The sequence below is a fragment of the Ictidomys tridecemlineatus genome, chromosome 12 (assembly GCF_052094955.1).
Source record: "Ictidomys tridecemlineatus isolate mIctTri1 chromosome 12, mIctTri1.hap1, whole genome shotgun sequence".
Lineage (NCBI taxonomy): Eukaryota > Metazoa > Chordata > Mammalia > Rodentia > Sciuridae > Ictidomys > Ictidomys tridecemlineatus.
This window is the reverse complement of record NC_135488.1, coordinates 32,402,141-32,418,821: the sequence shown is the minus strand read 5'-3', so window position 1 is coordinate 32,418,821 and position 16,681 is coordinate 32,402,141. Positions and strand designations below refer to the sequence as shown.

Sequence of the window (16,681 nt, the reverse complement as noted above, 5' to 3'; positions counted from 1 at the left end):
CTGGGGACGGGGTCAGCATCACCCACAAACCATTTGGATTTATTCCAGGGGAGAAGGGCCCCCTAGAGGATCACTGGGGCATGTGGCTAGGAGGGGCCAGAATGCTGACCCGCGGGCCAGCCAGCGTCTGTGCCCCTGAGTCCTCTGTCCTTGCAGTCAGCCGCCAGCTCCCTCCAAGTGGTCCTGCTGCACAAGCCTCTTCTTCCCCCTCCCTCCCTTTTTCCCCTCTTTTCTCCCCCTCCTCTTCCTCATCAGCGGCACTTTTCCAGGGCTCATGAAGACTGGGCCAGGTGCCTGGCCTTGGCTGTCACTGAAGGCACTCCTTATGACAGTGCTGAGGCCAGGTCATGGCGACATTATGAAGCCCTACTAGGCATTAGGCGGCTTCCGTTTGAACTGCAGCTTCCCGCTCTGACCCTCTGCATCCTCCTCTGTGAGGTGGGCATGGGGATGTGTCTGTCACAGTGTTGTGAGCCTCAGGGAGCTTGCGTGTGTGAGCTCCATTTGTCACATCAGGCTCCACATCACTCATCTAGATTTCACAGCACTGAGTACTAAACTGGAGCAGAGCCCAGGCTGACTTGTCCCAAGCTGTTGACTTGCTCTGACTCGCTCTCCCATCAGCCTGTTTGCTGACATCTTGTGGCAGGGCTCACCTCTGCAGATGGTGGTCAACATCTGGCGTCATTGCTCCAGATAAGATACTTTTCTACATAACAGGAAACACCTTCAGAAGGGTGACCACCTTCTGATGGGGTGAACCAGGCTGCCCTGAGAAGGAGAATTGAGTCTCTGTAGAGTTAGGGGGCAGCTGCTAAGAGCCACAGCCAAGTGATATGATGCATGGCATTTTTGGTTAAAAGGTGACCCAGCTAGCCATTGAGATGATATGATTATGTTAAGATTTGCATTCATATGGATATTGGACTCCTGCTGTTCACCTGGGCCTGCTACGAGACTCCTGGAGAGTTCCCATTGATTGGGGAAGTGCAGTAGGAGGGAATTCCGGGGGAGGAACTTCCTCTGGGGTTCCGGGAGAACACCGAGTGAGTGGTCGGCAATCTTCCCGGGCGCATACGGGGCATTAGCGGCAGTTTCAAAAAATAAAGTTTGTTCCTTCTTGAGTGGCTCGTGATTTTGTGCCCAGCCAGACTGCGGCAGGCAGCCTTTCTAAGAGAGGGACCCACAGGCAGAGAGCCACTGGAGCTTGCCAGGCAGTGAAGGGGAAGGGCACTCACCTGTGACTACTCACCTGTGGGATCTAGGTCAAGTTCAAGGTTCCTGGGATGGAGTTTGCCTAGTGGGTTTGATTGTCATTAAACTGCCTACCCTTGCTAACAATGCTTTGCATTTTCCTTGTTTCTAGTGTGGAATCATTTATTGGCTATTTGGTGGTGCTGTGAGGAATCTTGGAAGCCCCAGACATGTCACTCAATGGCTGCAGCCACTCAAGGTATGGCGTGCACCTGAGCAGGGAGCTTCTTCTATGAAGAGCCTCCAATATCTATAGTAGTTAGGGATGTGTGAGTGTCTTAAGAAAAAGAAAATAAAAGAACATTTGGGTCAGCAAAATTCTTGTTCCAAATGGGAATTTCAAGAGTATCTTCTTTTTTAAAAAATAAATTTTTAGTTGTCAATAGACCTTTATTTTATTTATTTATATGCAATGCTGAGAATTGAACCCAGTGCCTTACATGTTAGGCAAGTGCTCTGCCTCTGTGTTACCACCCCTGCACTCTTATCTTAAATACTGTGCTGATTCTGCCATCTTGGTAAGTTCACGTTAGTTGTCATTACTTCTCCCTTTGTCACCAACATTCTGATGGTCTGAGGTCTGCAGCTGAGGCTCTGACCAGCTAGTCACCTTCTCATATCTGCTGAACTGCAGGAGCAACAATACACCGGGATGTTTGCAATGACCGAGAGGGGCCACGGGAGCAACGTGAGAGGGATCCAGACGGAGGCCACCTTTGACCTTGTGGCTCAGGTGAGGAGTCTGTACCATGTTCCATGGTTCAGGGCAGTGGGTGACCTGTACAGACCAGACTGTCCTTCTTCCTGAGCCCAACTTTATGGTGTGAAGAGACTAGTTCTGCAGAGTCGTCGGATGGGTGAACTGGGCAGGCCTGAGGACACAGGACTGAGTCTGTGGAGTTGGGGGGCCTCTGCAGGAGACAGACCTTGCACAGAGAGCTTGCCAGGTAGCTAAGGGAAGGGCATGGAGACTCGTCACACTTGGGACCCTGCTCTGTGGCTGAGGAACTCGGATTCAGAACAAGCGTCTATGTGTTTAGGTGGAGGTGGACACAAGCTCAGCCTCCCTGAGCCTGATGCCATGCGACACCACGCACCTCGCTCGCACTCACCGGCTACCCGGTGGAACGGCTCCACAGGGACAGCCCTACAGCTGCTCTGCCCTTCCCAGCAGCTTCAGGTGGAGGACGCTCAGAGCCGTGTGTGTTTGCTACTCTCTAATGCTGGAGCATCCTCAGTGCCAGGCTTCCTTACCAGGAGTCAAGTCCTCCAGGATGGCACAGTAGTTCTCAGTGCCTGTGAGGGGTCCAGAAACCCCCGTGGATGCCCAAATCCATGGATGCTCGAGTCCCTTAGAGAAATGGTATTGCAGAGAACCCATGCACATGTTCCTGTGTAGTTTGAGTCATCCCTAGGGTACTCATGATACCTAATACCATGCAAACGTTGTGCAGAGTTGCTAAAATGCATTGCTTAGGGAACAGTAGTAAGAAAAATGTCCATGGATGTTCAGAATAGACACAATTAAAAATATTTTCAAGCCAGAGTCGGTAGAACCCAAGGATTTGGAGGGCCAACTGTATCAAGCAATGTTCTCACGGTCACCTGTGGCCACAGGAGGCTGCACAAAACAGTCTTTCTCTACTTTTACTGAACGTGAAGAACTCTGATATTTTCCCTTCTGCTTGTTTCTCCTCTCCCTTTCTTGTTTTTTTTTTTTTTTGTTATTCTGTCTTTCCATTTTCTTCTTAATAGTGAAATGAATATTTTGGTGAAGACTCTCTATATCAATCTGTCTCTCCATCCTGGGTCACAGCCTGCAGTGTGAGTCCCCACTTTGTAGAGGCCCCCTCTTTAGCAACTGCTCCCCCTGAATAAAGAAAACAACTATTTACTTATTTCACCCATTTTTATAGTTTCTTATTTGATATTGGGTATCCTGAAGGACTACTTGAAGGGAGCATTACATCTTGAAGTTCTTTCTACAAGTGAGCCTTTGTAAACCTGCGTGTGTAGGCCTGTGTGTGAGCACAGTGTGGGCGTGGCACAGGTGTCCATCTCTCAGCCTGTTCCTTTTTTCCCTAAGCATGTCTTTCTGAACCTGGACTTTTGTCTACAGAGTTTTCTTGACCACAAATGCTACTTGGTTCTTCTCTTTTGTTTTGGTTTGGTGCTGGGGATTGAACATCCACAGCCTGTTTTATTTCTTATTTAGGGACAGGGTCTCACTAAGTTGCTTAGGGCCTTGCTAAGTTGCTGAGGCTGGCCATGAACTTGTGATCCTCCTGCCTCAGCCTCCCAAGCCCCTGAGATGACAGGTGTGCACCACAGTGCCTGGCCCACAAGTGCTGCTTGGAAGTGGCCACCATGTAGGATGACATCCAGGCGATAGCTGTATGGAGGGTGCTCTGCTTTCCCTCCCCCTGATGTTCATTCTTTGCAGTAGCCAGTGATGTCCAAGGTCATGGGAGCAGGAGCGAGTGCTGCTATTCAGAGAGCACCTGGCTTTGCAGTGCTGTGTCCAGCTGCCTCTGCAGGGTGCTCTGTGTTCTGTCCAGCACCGTCCCTCAGTCATGACGTTCAGAGGCTCCCGTCCATGGAGCATGCATGTGCTAAGGTGACTCTAAGCACTCTGTGTCTCATTGTGTCGAATGTCCTACAATCATATAGAAAGGTAGTGTTGTCCCTGTCTCACAGATGGGGAAACTGAGGCTCAGGGGGCTTCAGGAACTGACTAGGGTCATGCAGTTAACAAGAGAGTCTCAGATGCTGGCTGGACTGCGCTTTACAGTGTGGCTTCTGCTGGTGATGGCTCACTGACCTACATCTTTTTGGTTTTGGCCAATTTCTTCCTTCCCCAAGCAGCAGTATCCAGGTCACCTTGCTGTCATTAATGGGGGAGGAAAACCACCCACAATTGTTATTTATTTGTTTCTCTTTACAATTATTCCCCCCCCCAAAAAAAAATTTTCTGCATTGGTCCCATTTTCCCAACGCAGCATAAATGACCCTGCTACCTGGTGACTTCAGCAGCTGCCACTTTGTGACAGGGGAATTTTGGAGTCGCAGTTATGACGTGGAGATTCTGGTGTGCGCTCATCTCCATGGGATGAGAACAGCCCGTCTCAGACGCACCCCACTGGCAGCTGGTGTGGCAGAGGGTGGCTTTCGCCCTTCGTTGGGTCTCGTTCCTCCTTCGTTTCCCTTCTGAAATGCCAGGCCACGCCAGGAGCCGCCCTCCCTCCAGGACCAGGGAAGCTCTCACGTTCTGGTGACTCACTCCTATGAGTTGGTTCTTCTGTTTGTTTATTTATTTATTTAGTTTGTGGGGGTGTGTGTGGATGGGCTAGTGGTATGGACAGTTAAGAGGTAAGAGAGAATTTTATTTTTACTGGCAAAAATAAATGAGGTTATGAGCTCTCTGACCAAAGCAGTTATTTATTTTTTATTTTTTATATTTTTAGTGCTTGGCCATTTTTCTGGCCTTCAACAAATGGTTACACTAGCAACCGGCACACATGGTGTGTGTTATTTAGACCCAGTTTTAACACCAGCATTTTGGCTGATGTAAATTTTCCACATCAAGCATCTTGCCAGAAGTGACAAACCTCCTTCCCGGGGTGTGCCAGATGTTTATGGGGATGGTGGCCTCCAGCCCTCTTCCCCGTCCCACCAGACCTTCTCTGCCAGGCCAGGGTTTCCTCTGCTCCTTCCCTTACTCCCCCACGGGCAGGTACCCCCACCACACAGGTTGCTTTGCCGATCTTCCCACTGCACCGGCCTTGCACCTCTTCTTTGTGAGGACTCCTGGCTGGCCAGATAAGACAAGGGAAGCCTCCAGAGACTTTTCTTGAAAAGACTCAGCTTGTCCATTTATGTTTCTGAAAAGCTCTTGCACATGTTAGAAGTTTCCCCGTACAAACCGATGTCAGAGAGTGTTTTCTTAGGCCTCAAGACTGTGTTTCTTGGCCTGAGGCAAAGTGCAGTCTATATACTTAATAATCTGAAATCTGAGATCATCTTTGCGTGATCAATAGCTTGTCAGTTTAGTTCAATCCTCTTCAGTATTGTCAGCTCCAATTATATGTGCAGTTTCCCCCTCTGTCACTTCCCCTGGGCTCCCTGACCCATCGCAGGAGCTCTGTGCCCAAAGCTGACAGTGTGGCCCTCTCCTTGGCGAGAGATTGGAAGGTGACCCATGTGGCGAGCAAGGCTGGGGAAGGCCAGGGGCGAAGGGCGGCATTTCCACGGGGATCCCTGTTCAGGCTTCCAGAGTTGGAAACAGAAGACTGAGTTCTGTGCAGAAGTTGAAAACAAAATGCCTGCGTTTCCTCTCTGCCTCGTCCCAGTGACACTGGTGCTGGAATCGTGGCCAGGTCATGGTGGCAAACTGCATGGCACGTTCTAAGATCCTTTTCCTCATGATGTGGAGAGAGACCCATTGATGGGTGCTTCTGTTTTAAGGTCTTGGGTGTGAGAAGCTTTTGGGCAACAGTTGCTTATGTTATTCATAGGCCAGAAAAATGGCTGAGCAGGTTCTGGACCCATCTATCCAAAGGTTTTAATGATTTCTTTTTCATAAAAATAAAATTGTTCAGGCTGCTATTCTAAGCAATGGAGGGACTAGGTCAAGGTTGCCAGTGTATCTGGTCTGCACCCAGGCACAGTGTTGGCCTCCGGTTAGCTGGTTGGGTGCTGTTCAAACAAAGGCCCATGCCAGGGATGCAGAGACAGCCCAGGCCTGTGAACAGTAGAGGGCAGAGAACCAAGAGCCTTGCCCAGAAGGGATAGGACAAGATGAAACACGCAGATGTGGGGCTTGGAACAACCCATCCAGGGCCCCGATCATTGGATGTTTCCTTCTTTCATCGGGACCTCCCAGGTGGGGTGTTGGATTATTTTATTCAAAAGTTAAAACCTCAGTAGGAAGTAGTCTAGAGAGAGAGAGACGCTGATCACTGAGGAAGGATAAACCATACTTTAAAACCAGGCAGGCTCGGCTTGATGGTATCAGAAAGAGAGATCAGGAAGGGTGAAGGATAAAACCTGGGCACTTGCTGTGCTGGGGGGGTCATGCCCTGAAAACTCACCTTGCTGAGTCTGAGCGCTGGCACAGCTGATGGCCTTGGCTTCACCAGGTGGAAGTGTCCGAGTGGGTCTGTTGTCATAGTGTTCTCTGTGTTGAGCCCAGGAGCTAAAACGGGCCATGTGAGGGAACACTCCATGGCTTCCTCTCTCTCTCTCTGCAGGAGTTCGTAATCCACACACCGTGTGAAAACGCCCAGAAGATGTACATCGGGAACGCCATGGGTGGGAACTACGCAGCCGTCTTTGCCCAGCTCATCATCAACGGAAGTTCACAAGGTTTGTCACTGACATGGGAGCCAGAGGATTTGCTGTACTGTCTCTCTTTCCCAGTGAGTACTTTACATGGAACACCACTTTGCAGGGCTGTTTCTATCTTCAGTACCAACATCATCTCCTGAGTGGAAATGATGATGGATTTATCCTTATGTTCTGATGTTATTCCCTTCTGCATGCAGTGCACAGTGCAGAACTGAAGGAATTCTGGGATCAAAAGAATTTCACTCCATCCCAGGAAGTGCGTCAAACTTTACTCACATCTTTTGGGAGTTTCCTAAGGGTCTCTGTTGCCTCCCTCAGGGCCCCACTGTTTCATCGTTCCCATCCGGGATGAGAATGGAGGCTTGTACCCAGGAGTGACAGCTATTGATATGATGCACAAGGAAGGTGAGTCCCAGAGAAGGCAGACCAAACCAGCCTCATCCCTCCCAGCTTCTTGAATTTCCTAGTAGCAAGGCAGCTACTGGACACTGTCCATCTTCTCTGTCCCTTTTAGACTTGGGCACTCGGAGGGCAGGCTCTGTGCTCTCTCTCTGTCCCCCTTAGCCCACTGTGGTGTTCATGCCCACAGGCCCTTGATGACGTCTGAGACTGGCACAGAGCATTAGTCTGCTAAGGCTAAGCAGGGGCTTCAGCGCCAGCAATTTAGCATCTCACGGTCCTAGAGACCAGAGGCCTAAGATCAAGGGCAGTGAGGGAAGGGTCTGACCCAGGATTCTCCTTGGCTGGGAAATGATCATCTTCATGCTAACATCCCTGTGCATGTGCCTGTCTCCGAATTTCCCCTTCTTATAAGGACACCACTGTTTACATTAGGGCCACCCTGTTGACCTCTTTTTAACCTGGTTGCCTCTGTATGAACTCTCTCCACTAAGGTCACGTTTATAGGGCTTAGGGCTTCATAATATGGATGGGGGAGCACAGTTCAACCTTAACACTCAGTGAGACCACACTGCGGCCGTGGCCATCTTTAGCCAAGGACCAGCCAAAGCCAAAGAAAGAGGTGTGAGGGGCTTGGTTGTGGCTCAGTGGTAGAGTGCTTGCCTAGCATGTGTGAGGCACTGGTTCAATATCGGCACCATGTAAAAATGAACTAATAAAGTAAAAGTATTGTGTTCACCTACAACTAAAAAATTTTAAAAAAGAAAGGAGTATGAGAGTGAAAAAAAAAAAACAAGAGAAGAGAGTGGGGAGAGAAGAGGGAGAAGGACATCCCTGGGGGAAGGATAGAGTTTCATCTCCAAGGGAGCAAAACTAACCATTCCCACAGAGGCAGGGCTGGGCTGCAGGTAGGTTTGCTAGGTTGGGTTTGCTGGGTGACCGGGCCCTGGCTGGCCCTGGCCCCTGGAAAGGACCTTGTGCATCATGTGTTGCTGAGAACAGAGAGTGGGCCGAGCTCTTAAAAGGTCTCTCCAGACATTGAAAACACTGGCAACTGCGGAAGGTCAGCCTGGTTTCCTTGTAAGCTCCAAAATGTACCGTGTCCTTGTCAAGGGGTGAGGTTCGAATAAAATCTTTTATGAAAGAAGGCATTTTTGCCTCTGGATTAAATCTCCCTAAGATTTTTTTTTGAGCAACACATAGACCCTAGCTTCTGACCACAGGTGCCATTGGGAAGTAGGTCTGGCAGACTGTAGGACACTGCCCCCCTCCCATGTCCTTGTGGCCATTTTCCTTGTCTTGTGGCATTTGCTTTCATCAGTTCCCCCTGCACGCTGACGATGAGGCCCTGGAGGCAGGAGCCCTGTGGTTCTGCTCTCCTGGGAGAGCAAGCTGGCCCGCCATCGTGCCTTCCTGTCCTTTCCTTGCCTAGAACTCTCCCTTTGAGAACCACTGTTACTTCTGGAAGGTTCTGGTGGGAACCTGCCCGCAGCCTAAGCCTCGGAGCTGGCAGGCTGCGCAGAAGGAAAAGCACACTCACTGTCCTCTGTACTTATGGGGGAGTGGGCTGAGTGGGCTCAGGAGACAGACAGACCGACCACATCCTCACCCCTCAGCCCCAACCCAGAGCATCAACAGTTGTAGAGCAAAGGCTTGGGAAAGGGCAGGGCCAACATGGCTGATGCCTGGATTCCCTGCAGCTGCGTTCATTTCTGTTCTCCAGGTCTGCACGGTGTGGATAACGGGATCTTAATCTTCAACAAGGTCCGGGTACCCAGGGAGAACCTGCTGGATAAGTGAGTGGTTTTCTTCTCAGCAACTCTGCAGATGCTTGCTTTTCTCCCAAGCGAGGCCCGTCTTCCCCCAGCCTCCCTGACAAGCTATCGATAACTCACTGGAAAAGGCAAAGAAACAAATAGAAATAAATGAAAATGATCCAACTTGCCGTTGCCCAGATACAATGATTGTCCCACTCCAATGTGTCTCTCTGGACTTTCTAACACGTCAACAAATCTAGAGAGATATGTCAGATTTTACCAAATGAAATTTTTACCAAATGAGGATGCTGTCTTTTTTTAAGACTTATAATTTCCATTTAACATTATTTTACAAATATTTTAATGTAACAATAAACACACTTAGGCATTATCATTTTTAACAACACTATGCAGTCTATTAAATAAATGGTCTGTAAGTTTTGTCATCGAATCCCTTATTGTTGGGCACTTAGATTGTTCCATTCCCCCCTTCGCGCACTGATTGTTGCTGTCCCATCCTTTGTGGGTTGTGAGCGTTCAGGCACTGTCCTTCCGCTTGGGAGGCTGTTAAGACCATTGCTTCCTGGAGGGATGAGTTCAAGGTGCTCACTTCCCAGTACCTCACAGTGAGGTCAAGGTGAATTCAACAGTGAGGTGAAGGCTGCTTTCTCAGGTGCATTCTAGGGATGAAGGTTCAGGGGTTGGTTAATGATGCTTCCCCCACCCCCAGAGGCTGGAAGCACCAATTACTTTTAACTTTCTCAGCAGAATTTTCCTTATCCTATGAAAGTCCTGAGCCACCCTCCTATTTGGGTCTCTGACAAAGCCAACAGTCGGTGTGTGGATAAGCAGCTGTCTCCCTGGCTGCCTGTGGATTTTCCTTGAACACTTTACTCCTTTTTGCTGCCTGCTAGTTCTTGTCAGCAGATAAATATGGTAGTAGATGCCAAAAGTTTAAGAAAATTGTGTGGGAAACAAACTTAGAAGAAGCAAATTTTGTTTGCTCTCTGCCATGAACTGGGAGGAAATAGAGTGGAGACAACTAAAGAATTATTGCAGTTATACTGGTGGATACCTAAGACCCCCAGCTCCTCTCAGGGGCCACCAGTGCCCATGACAGCAGGTCTAAGGACCACCAGCATCCCCTGGAGGTGTCTGTACATCTCCAGGCCCCTGTCAGCACCACCCCACGTTGGAGGACGGGGAGGAGGGAAGATCCCTGTGTCCCACCACTCTGATGAGATCTTGGTGGCTTGGCCCATCCTCCAGAGGCCAGGCAGTGCCTTAGGAATCAGAAAGGCTAACATCACAAGAAAGAAAAATGATCATGAGCTACAGTATTTGTAGAAGATATGAGGATTGATAGTCTTTCTTTGATAAGCAATATTTGAATTTAACATAATTTTATAGGTATTTAAAATGCCCCTAAATGCTATCAGACAGCGTGTGGCAAGAGTTTGAGTTTTGAGGAGGAGACCCACATTTGGGATCTTGGTTTATCACTTGATAAAAAGTGGGCCAGTAAATAGATGTATGGAATCAGTACAATCCCTATCAAAATCCCAGATTTGTTTTGCAGGAATTGAAAAATTGATTCTAAAATTCGTAAGAAAATATAAGAAGTCCAGAATAGTCAAAACAATCTTGACCAGTCAAAAATAGGAGGACTCACTTATGATGGGAAAACAGTACAGTGCCATTGTCATCAAGACTGGTATTTTGAACAATGGAAGAAAGAGTCTTAAAATATGTCCTCACATTTATGGCCAATTAATATTCACATAGGGTGCCAAAACCATTTAATGAGGAGAGAAAAGTCTTCAGCAACTGGTACTGGTACAACTGGATACCAGATGCAAATGCATGAGTTGAAGCCCTACCTCACACCATATCTAGAAGTTGACTCAAAATGGTCACATACCTAAATGTAAGAGTTAAAACTACACAACTCTTAAAAGAGATCACAGGTGTGAATTTTTGTGACCTTGGTTCAGGGGAATGACACTGGAAGGATAGCTCACCAAACAATAAATAAATAAATTTATTAAAAATTAAAAAATAAATTAGACTTCATTAATTTTTTTTAAAAAAGACTCTTGTATATCAAAGTGCACTATGAAGAAAGCAGAAAACAATCTAGAGAATAGGGGAGAATATTTGTAAAATATTTCATTAGGACATAGTATACAGAATATAAAAATAACTATTATAATTAAATAATAGAATGACAAATAACCCAATTAAAAAGCATGCAAACATCTGAAAAGACATTTCTCCAAAAAATGCATATAAAGTACTAATAATGGAAAAATGCTCAACACCATTGTCATCAGAAGAATGTGAATCAAAATCATGATGAAATACCATCCACAGCACTAGGATGGCTATGGTAAAAGAGACAGATGACACTAAGTGTTGGTGAGGATTCGGGGAAGCAAAACTATCATGCCTGACTGGCAGTGATGTAATGTGTTGTCATAGGTTTGGAAAAATCATTTGGCAGCTCCTCAGTAGTTTCACAGTTATCAGATGACCCAGCAGTTCTATCCTTACATATGTATAAAAACATTGTTAGCATGATACTAAAAAAATAGATGTGTACACAAACATTCATAACATCATTATTCATAATAGCCCCAAAGTGGAAATAACACAAATATCCATCAATTTCTGAATGGATAAACCAAATCTGATAAATGCTCACAATGAAATATTGTGCAGCCATAAAAAACAATGAAGGACTGATACATGCTACAACATAGATGAACCTTGGAAACATGCTAAGAAGCCAGACACAGAAACCGGATGTTATATGAGTCTGTTTATGTGAAATCTTGAGAATGAGCAACTCCAGAGAGATATAAAGTCGATTAAGGGATACCAGGGACTGAAAGGTGGAGAGTTTGGAGACTGACTGCTATTGGTATGATGTTTCTTTTCTGGGGATAAAATGTTTTGGAACTGGATAGTAGTGCTGGTTGTACAGCTTTGTGAATACTCTGTTGAACACTTTAAAGGAATGAATTTTATGGGGTGTGAATTATATCTCTTAAAAAAGTGGGCCAGGTTGTACACGCAGTCTCTGGTATGGTTAAATGATGGTGGTATCATGCCACTTTTTCTCAGGGGCCATTGCTGGGCTGCAGGTTGGTGGTGGCTGAAAACCTGCCCTTGTCTCCGTGGTCAGCCTTTCTCAGACTCTCCTGGGAGTCCCTCAGAGGTGGGGATTCACACAGATGGACTCATATAATGTGGGGTCTTTGTGTCTGGATTTTTTCAAGCTTCACCTAAATTGTAGCGCGTGTCAGTGCTCAATTTCTTTTTATGACCCCAAATATTTAGTGGTATGTCTACACCATATTTTGCTTGTCCTTTCAGCAGCTGATGGACACTTGGGTTGTTTCCACTTTGGGGCTATTATGTATGATTGTCCTATGAGTCCAGCCTTTCACAAACCTCCTGAGAAGGCCCGTCCCCTCACCCCAAGCTTACTCTGCTCTTGTTCTCATGAGGGAAGTTCTCATGCAAATCGGTGCACTTCCTGGGCATAAGGGAGCCACCCAATTGCACCTCTAGAGCTGCCAAGCCTTCTTCTTTTGTTAACCCACCTTTCTTGTCCATTCTACTCTCCTCCTTCCCACAGGTTTGGTTCCGTGGCCCCAGATGGGCAGTACCACTCACCTATTAAGAACAAGAGTGCGAGATTCAATGCCATGTTGGCCGCGCTGACCCCTTCGAGATTGGCAGTGACTTTCCAAGCTCTGAGCACCATGAAGGTAGTTGATTCTTTTTAATGGACCTCACTGTTCATTCTCTGCTTATTCTGGGGGATACATAACAGTGTCAGGAGCGGAGCTTCCTGAGCCCCAGTGGTGTCATGTAGCCGGGATGACTGGTCACACTCTAGAGAGAGTCAGTTGGCCACACAGGTCACGTTTTTGTGTCCTTCTCAAGACAGTGTCCCATCCATCCTGAGCTGCTAATCATGGTGGATGGAGCCTGGGCAGTGTGGCCACAGAGCCACAGAAGCTGACCCAAGGAGACTGGGTTGTTCAGGACGAACACACCTGTTTCAGTTTCCTGCAGGTGAAGGTCAGGGTGTCTTAGCTGAGTTCATGGGGCGTGTGGATCTCAGGGGCTCTTGGGGACAGTCCCTGTCACGTGTCGGAGTCCATGAGGCCAGATCTCCAGAAGCCATCTCTGCCTTTCCTCCCCCGTATTCCTATGTATTGATTTGGAGAGAGCAGCAGGAGAGAAAAGTTCTGGAAGGTTCTTTCTCTCCTCCGCATGGGCCTACACTTCTGTGTTCTCCAGGCCCTTCCGTCTTCGCGTGAGGGAAAGCCCGCTGTGACCTCCCCTGAGCCTAGTGAAGCTGCAAGGAAGACAGGTTCTGCAGGAATATGCCTTTGTGTCTTCAATCCAGCTTTCCCTCCAGAGGAGTGACATTCCTGTAATTCCAGGCCTGACTTCAGTCACACATGTCTGAACTGCAGACAATCTCTCTTCATTCGCTTCTCCTTCGCCTGCCCCGCCCCAGCTTCCCAAGCAGTGCTCCTCCTGCCATTGAATGGTGGAAGCCACATGCTAGGACGGCCCGCAGCCCGGCGCCCTCCTGTGGCCCCCTCCCGTGGCGCCCTCCCGTGGCGCCCATTCCTGTGCTTGTTTTGCAGTGGCTCTTGCAGTGGGCTCAGTTGGGTGTTCTAAAGTCCCCTGTCAGGAACCATCGGACAAACGAGGCCCCGGGAAAGCCTCACGAGGAGGCGTCCAAGAGCCAAGGGAAACTGGTTCTTCAGGTCTGTTATAGAAACGCTTTTAGCCATGCTCAGGAAAGAGGGAAGGAGAGAAGGCAGAGGAGTCCAGGGTGGCATCAAAGAGGAGACGGAGGAAGAGCCTGACCCGGGCTTTCTGAAGTTGTCCCCAGCACCCCTGCAGCCCTCAGAGCACACTCTGAGCATCCTGAGGAGAGTACGGACACAGGACAGATGCATGCTGGTGGTGCCGCAGAGGCTGCTGGGAGACCCTGTGCCCCACAGGTGTGGAGTGGGTGACGGTGTGAGGGTGCTCCTGCTGCCAGAAGCCTGGTGGTTCCCTGAGCTCCGTGTGGGGTCACGTGGCCTATGGTGTGGGCAGTGAGGGCAAGGCAGGGGGCGACCTTCCAGGAGAGTCTTGGTTCTCTATGTCATCAGATCTGGCGCAGTGCGACGGGGATAGCTCCGGGAGAGGAGACCAAGGGGTGATTCTGTGTTTTATTTTTGTGGTCCTGGGGATTGAACCCAGGGGTGCTCTATTGCTGAGTTACATCCCCAGTCCTTTTTAATTTTTTTTAAATATTTGTTTTTTAGTTATAGGTGGACACAGTATCTTTATTTTATTCTTATGTGTTTCTGAGGACCAAACCCAGTACCTCACACATGCTAGGCGAGCGCTCTACCTCTGAGCCCCAGCCCCAGCCCCCTTTTTTTATTTTTTATTTTAAAACAAAGTCTCGCTAAGTTGCCCACTCTGGCCTGGAACTTGCCATCCTTCTGCCTCAGCCTTAAGTCATTGAGATCACAGGCAGGTGAGGTTCTTGTTCTCTGTTCCTCTGGACATAATCAGGGGTCAGCACCTGTCCCCCAAGAGCCATGTGCAGACTGATTCCTCGTTGGGTATTTGACGTGTGTGCTTTGTTCCTGGCAATGGATGGTCATGATCACCATCGTAGTCTCTGAAGTCAGAGATCCCTGGGCTCCAGCCTCGTCCCGCGTGTGACCAGCAGCAGGGCTGTGGGCAGGTCAGTGGTCCTCTCTGAGTCTCACTGTCCTTGTCTTCAGGCGGGCCTTGGGAAGATGGTGAGGCAGGACAAAGGGATGCATACGAATGCTCCACAGCTCGGAGCTGATGGAGACACGTTGGTTGTTGTTGCTCCTGCTGCTGCTGTTGGGAAGGTAGGCGTTGGCAGTGGGAAAGGAATAAATGGCTTTCCCATGAAACACATGCCTTCAATCCTGGCCTTGGTAAGGCATTCTGAAATGTTTTGAAAAGATGCCCAGAAAGAGGGAAGGAGAGAAGAATCCCTTTGATTCCTGGGTATCTAAAGCAGAACACGGTAATTCAGAATTGGCACCTTCTCTGCCCATATCAACCTTTCCACTCAAAGGAATTGAGTGGAAAGTGTTAGTCAACTTTCTGTTACAGTAACAAAATACCCAAGATAATCAACTTATGAATAAAAAAGGTTTATTCTGGCTCACAATTTCAGAGCTTTCAGTTCATGGTCAGTTGGCCTATTGCTTTTGGACTTGTGGAAAGACAGCACATTGTGGGTGGAGAAGAGTCAGAGGAGTCTGATCAACTTGTCAGCCAGGGTGTAAAGAGAGAGACAGGAAGGGGAAGGGGTCCCAATATCCCTGTCAAGGACATGCCCACAATGGCTTAACTTCCTTCTACTAGGCCCCACCCACCAGAAGTGTCACAGGCTGGTGACCAAGCCTTTGATGTGTGGGCCTTTGTAGGCTGTATAAGATCCAGACCACAGCATTGGGGTAAGGGGGAACCTGCCCAGAGCCTGGCAGGGATCAGACCCCGAGTGTTCCAGGCCCTGCCATGTCGTCTGACTGGACAGCAGCCCTGGCGGCTGTGATGTCACCATGCAAGTCTCCATTGAGGATGGGCTCAGAGGCCTCCTTGGCGGCAACTCCTCCTCCTGTGGCTCAAACAGGTCCCAGATGTTTTCCCAGCTGAAACCTAAGATGGTCCTGCTGGGTCTGCTCTTGCTAATGAGTGGAAAAACAGATCCCTCTGTCCTACATTCATTCTTGATGTATTAGAAAACTGTCACCGTGGCTCTCCACAGTGACATTCGCTCAAGGTCAAGCATGCCCTGCCTTTCAGGCCTTGCCCAGATGTCTTCTTTTCCACGATTGTCTCTCACCGCCGCGGCAGGCCTCCGTCCTCTTGGATTTTCCCTCAAAGGCTCACTGTAATCCCCGTCCTCTAATTTGTGTCCAAAATGCCAGGCCAGATTAAATGATTAATGAGGACAGGAGGCCAGGGAAATGGAGATGATTGCCGGGAGGGAGGGGCTGGGGGGGAGGGAGCTGGTGCTGGGTGAGTGGGCAGGGTGGGGAGAAGGGGGAGTGGGAAGTGGAACCCAGGTCTGTCCCTTTGGATTGGTTCTGCACGGAGACAGCACTTTAGCTCATCTTGAGCTGGCCCCCACTTGTAAAGGAGTTTCCCTAAGGGATGCCCTTAGGAGCTGGGTCCCATCCTGGGAGTGTCTGACTTGGCAGCTCCGGGGTGGGGCTAGAGAATCTGGGTTTCTAGCAGGTTCCCAGGTGCCATTGAAGCTGTGGAGGGGTCCTGCCCACCTGTCCCTGGGAAAGGCCTCCAGACTCCCCCTCGACTGCGACTGCGGAGTCCTCCCGAGCCCCTCCCCTCCCCAGCAATCATCCCCGTTTCCTTGTTCACCGAGAACTCTGCACACAACAAATGGGTGCAGTCGTAAGTGTCCGGCACCATCCCAGCCACCTCGTCCCTAGGATCAAGTCCAAGCTCTCCCCCACCAGCCCCCTCTCCCCACTGACCTTCCCTCCTGCTGTTCCCTGCTTCCTCCACAGGTGGGCATGGCACGAGCTGCTCATTTTCAAATACATTTCAGAGCTCCTGCTGTCTCTTCTTAAAGGCCACAGCCTGCATGTGGTCCCTGTGTCACCTGTGCCCAAGGCGTCACACACCTCTTGCAACCTTTACTTCAGTTACAACCAGCTGGTGTTTGTTAAAGTCACCTTGAGGATTAGGGCGTCCCCATGAATTGGGGCGGGGCATGTCACAGTGCAGTCCATAACACTTGGCCACCCTCATGTGACTGTATTTGGAGACTGTGTATATAGAGAGGTAACTAAGATGCAATAAATAGGGGTAGGGTCCTGATTTGATAAGACTTG

The 16,681-nt window shown here is 48.9% G+C and overlaps 1 protein-coding gene across 6 annotated transcripts in view; it reads left to right on the top strand.

The window, feature by feature from the left end:
- The window catches only part of Acoxl (acyl-CoA oxidase like), a 337,320-nt gene that overhangs the window by 56,788 nt on the left and 263,851 nt on the right, over nt 1-16,681 (top strand). For all 6 annotated transcript variants that reach the window (XM_078028311.1, XM_078028313.1, XM_078028310.1 and 3 more), the window contains 6 exons: nt 1,367-1,453; nt 1,889-1,987; nt 6,504-6,618; nt 6,919-7,005; nt 8,723-8,795; nt 12,400-12,532. In XM_078028311.1, coding sequence (XP_077884437.1) covers nt 1,367-1,453; nt 1,889-1,987; nt 6,504-6,618; nt 6,919-7,005; nt 8,723-8,795; nt 12,400-12,532 — 594 coding nt within the window. The remainder of the gene's footprint in view (nt 1-1,366; nt 1,454-1,888; nt 1,988-6,503; nt 6,619-6,918; nt 7,006-8,722; nt 8,796-12,399; nt 12,533-16,681) is intronic.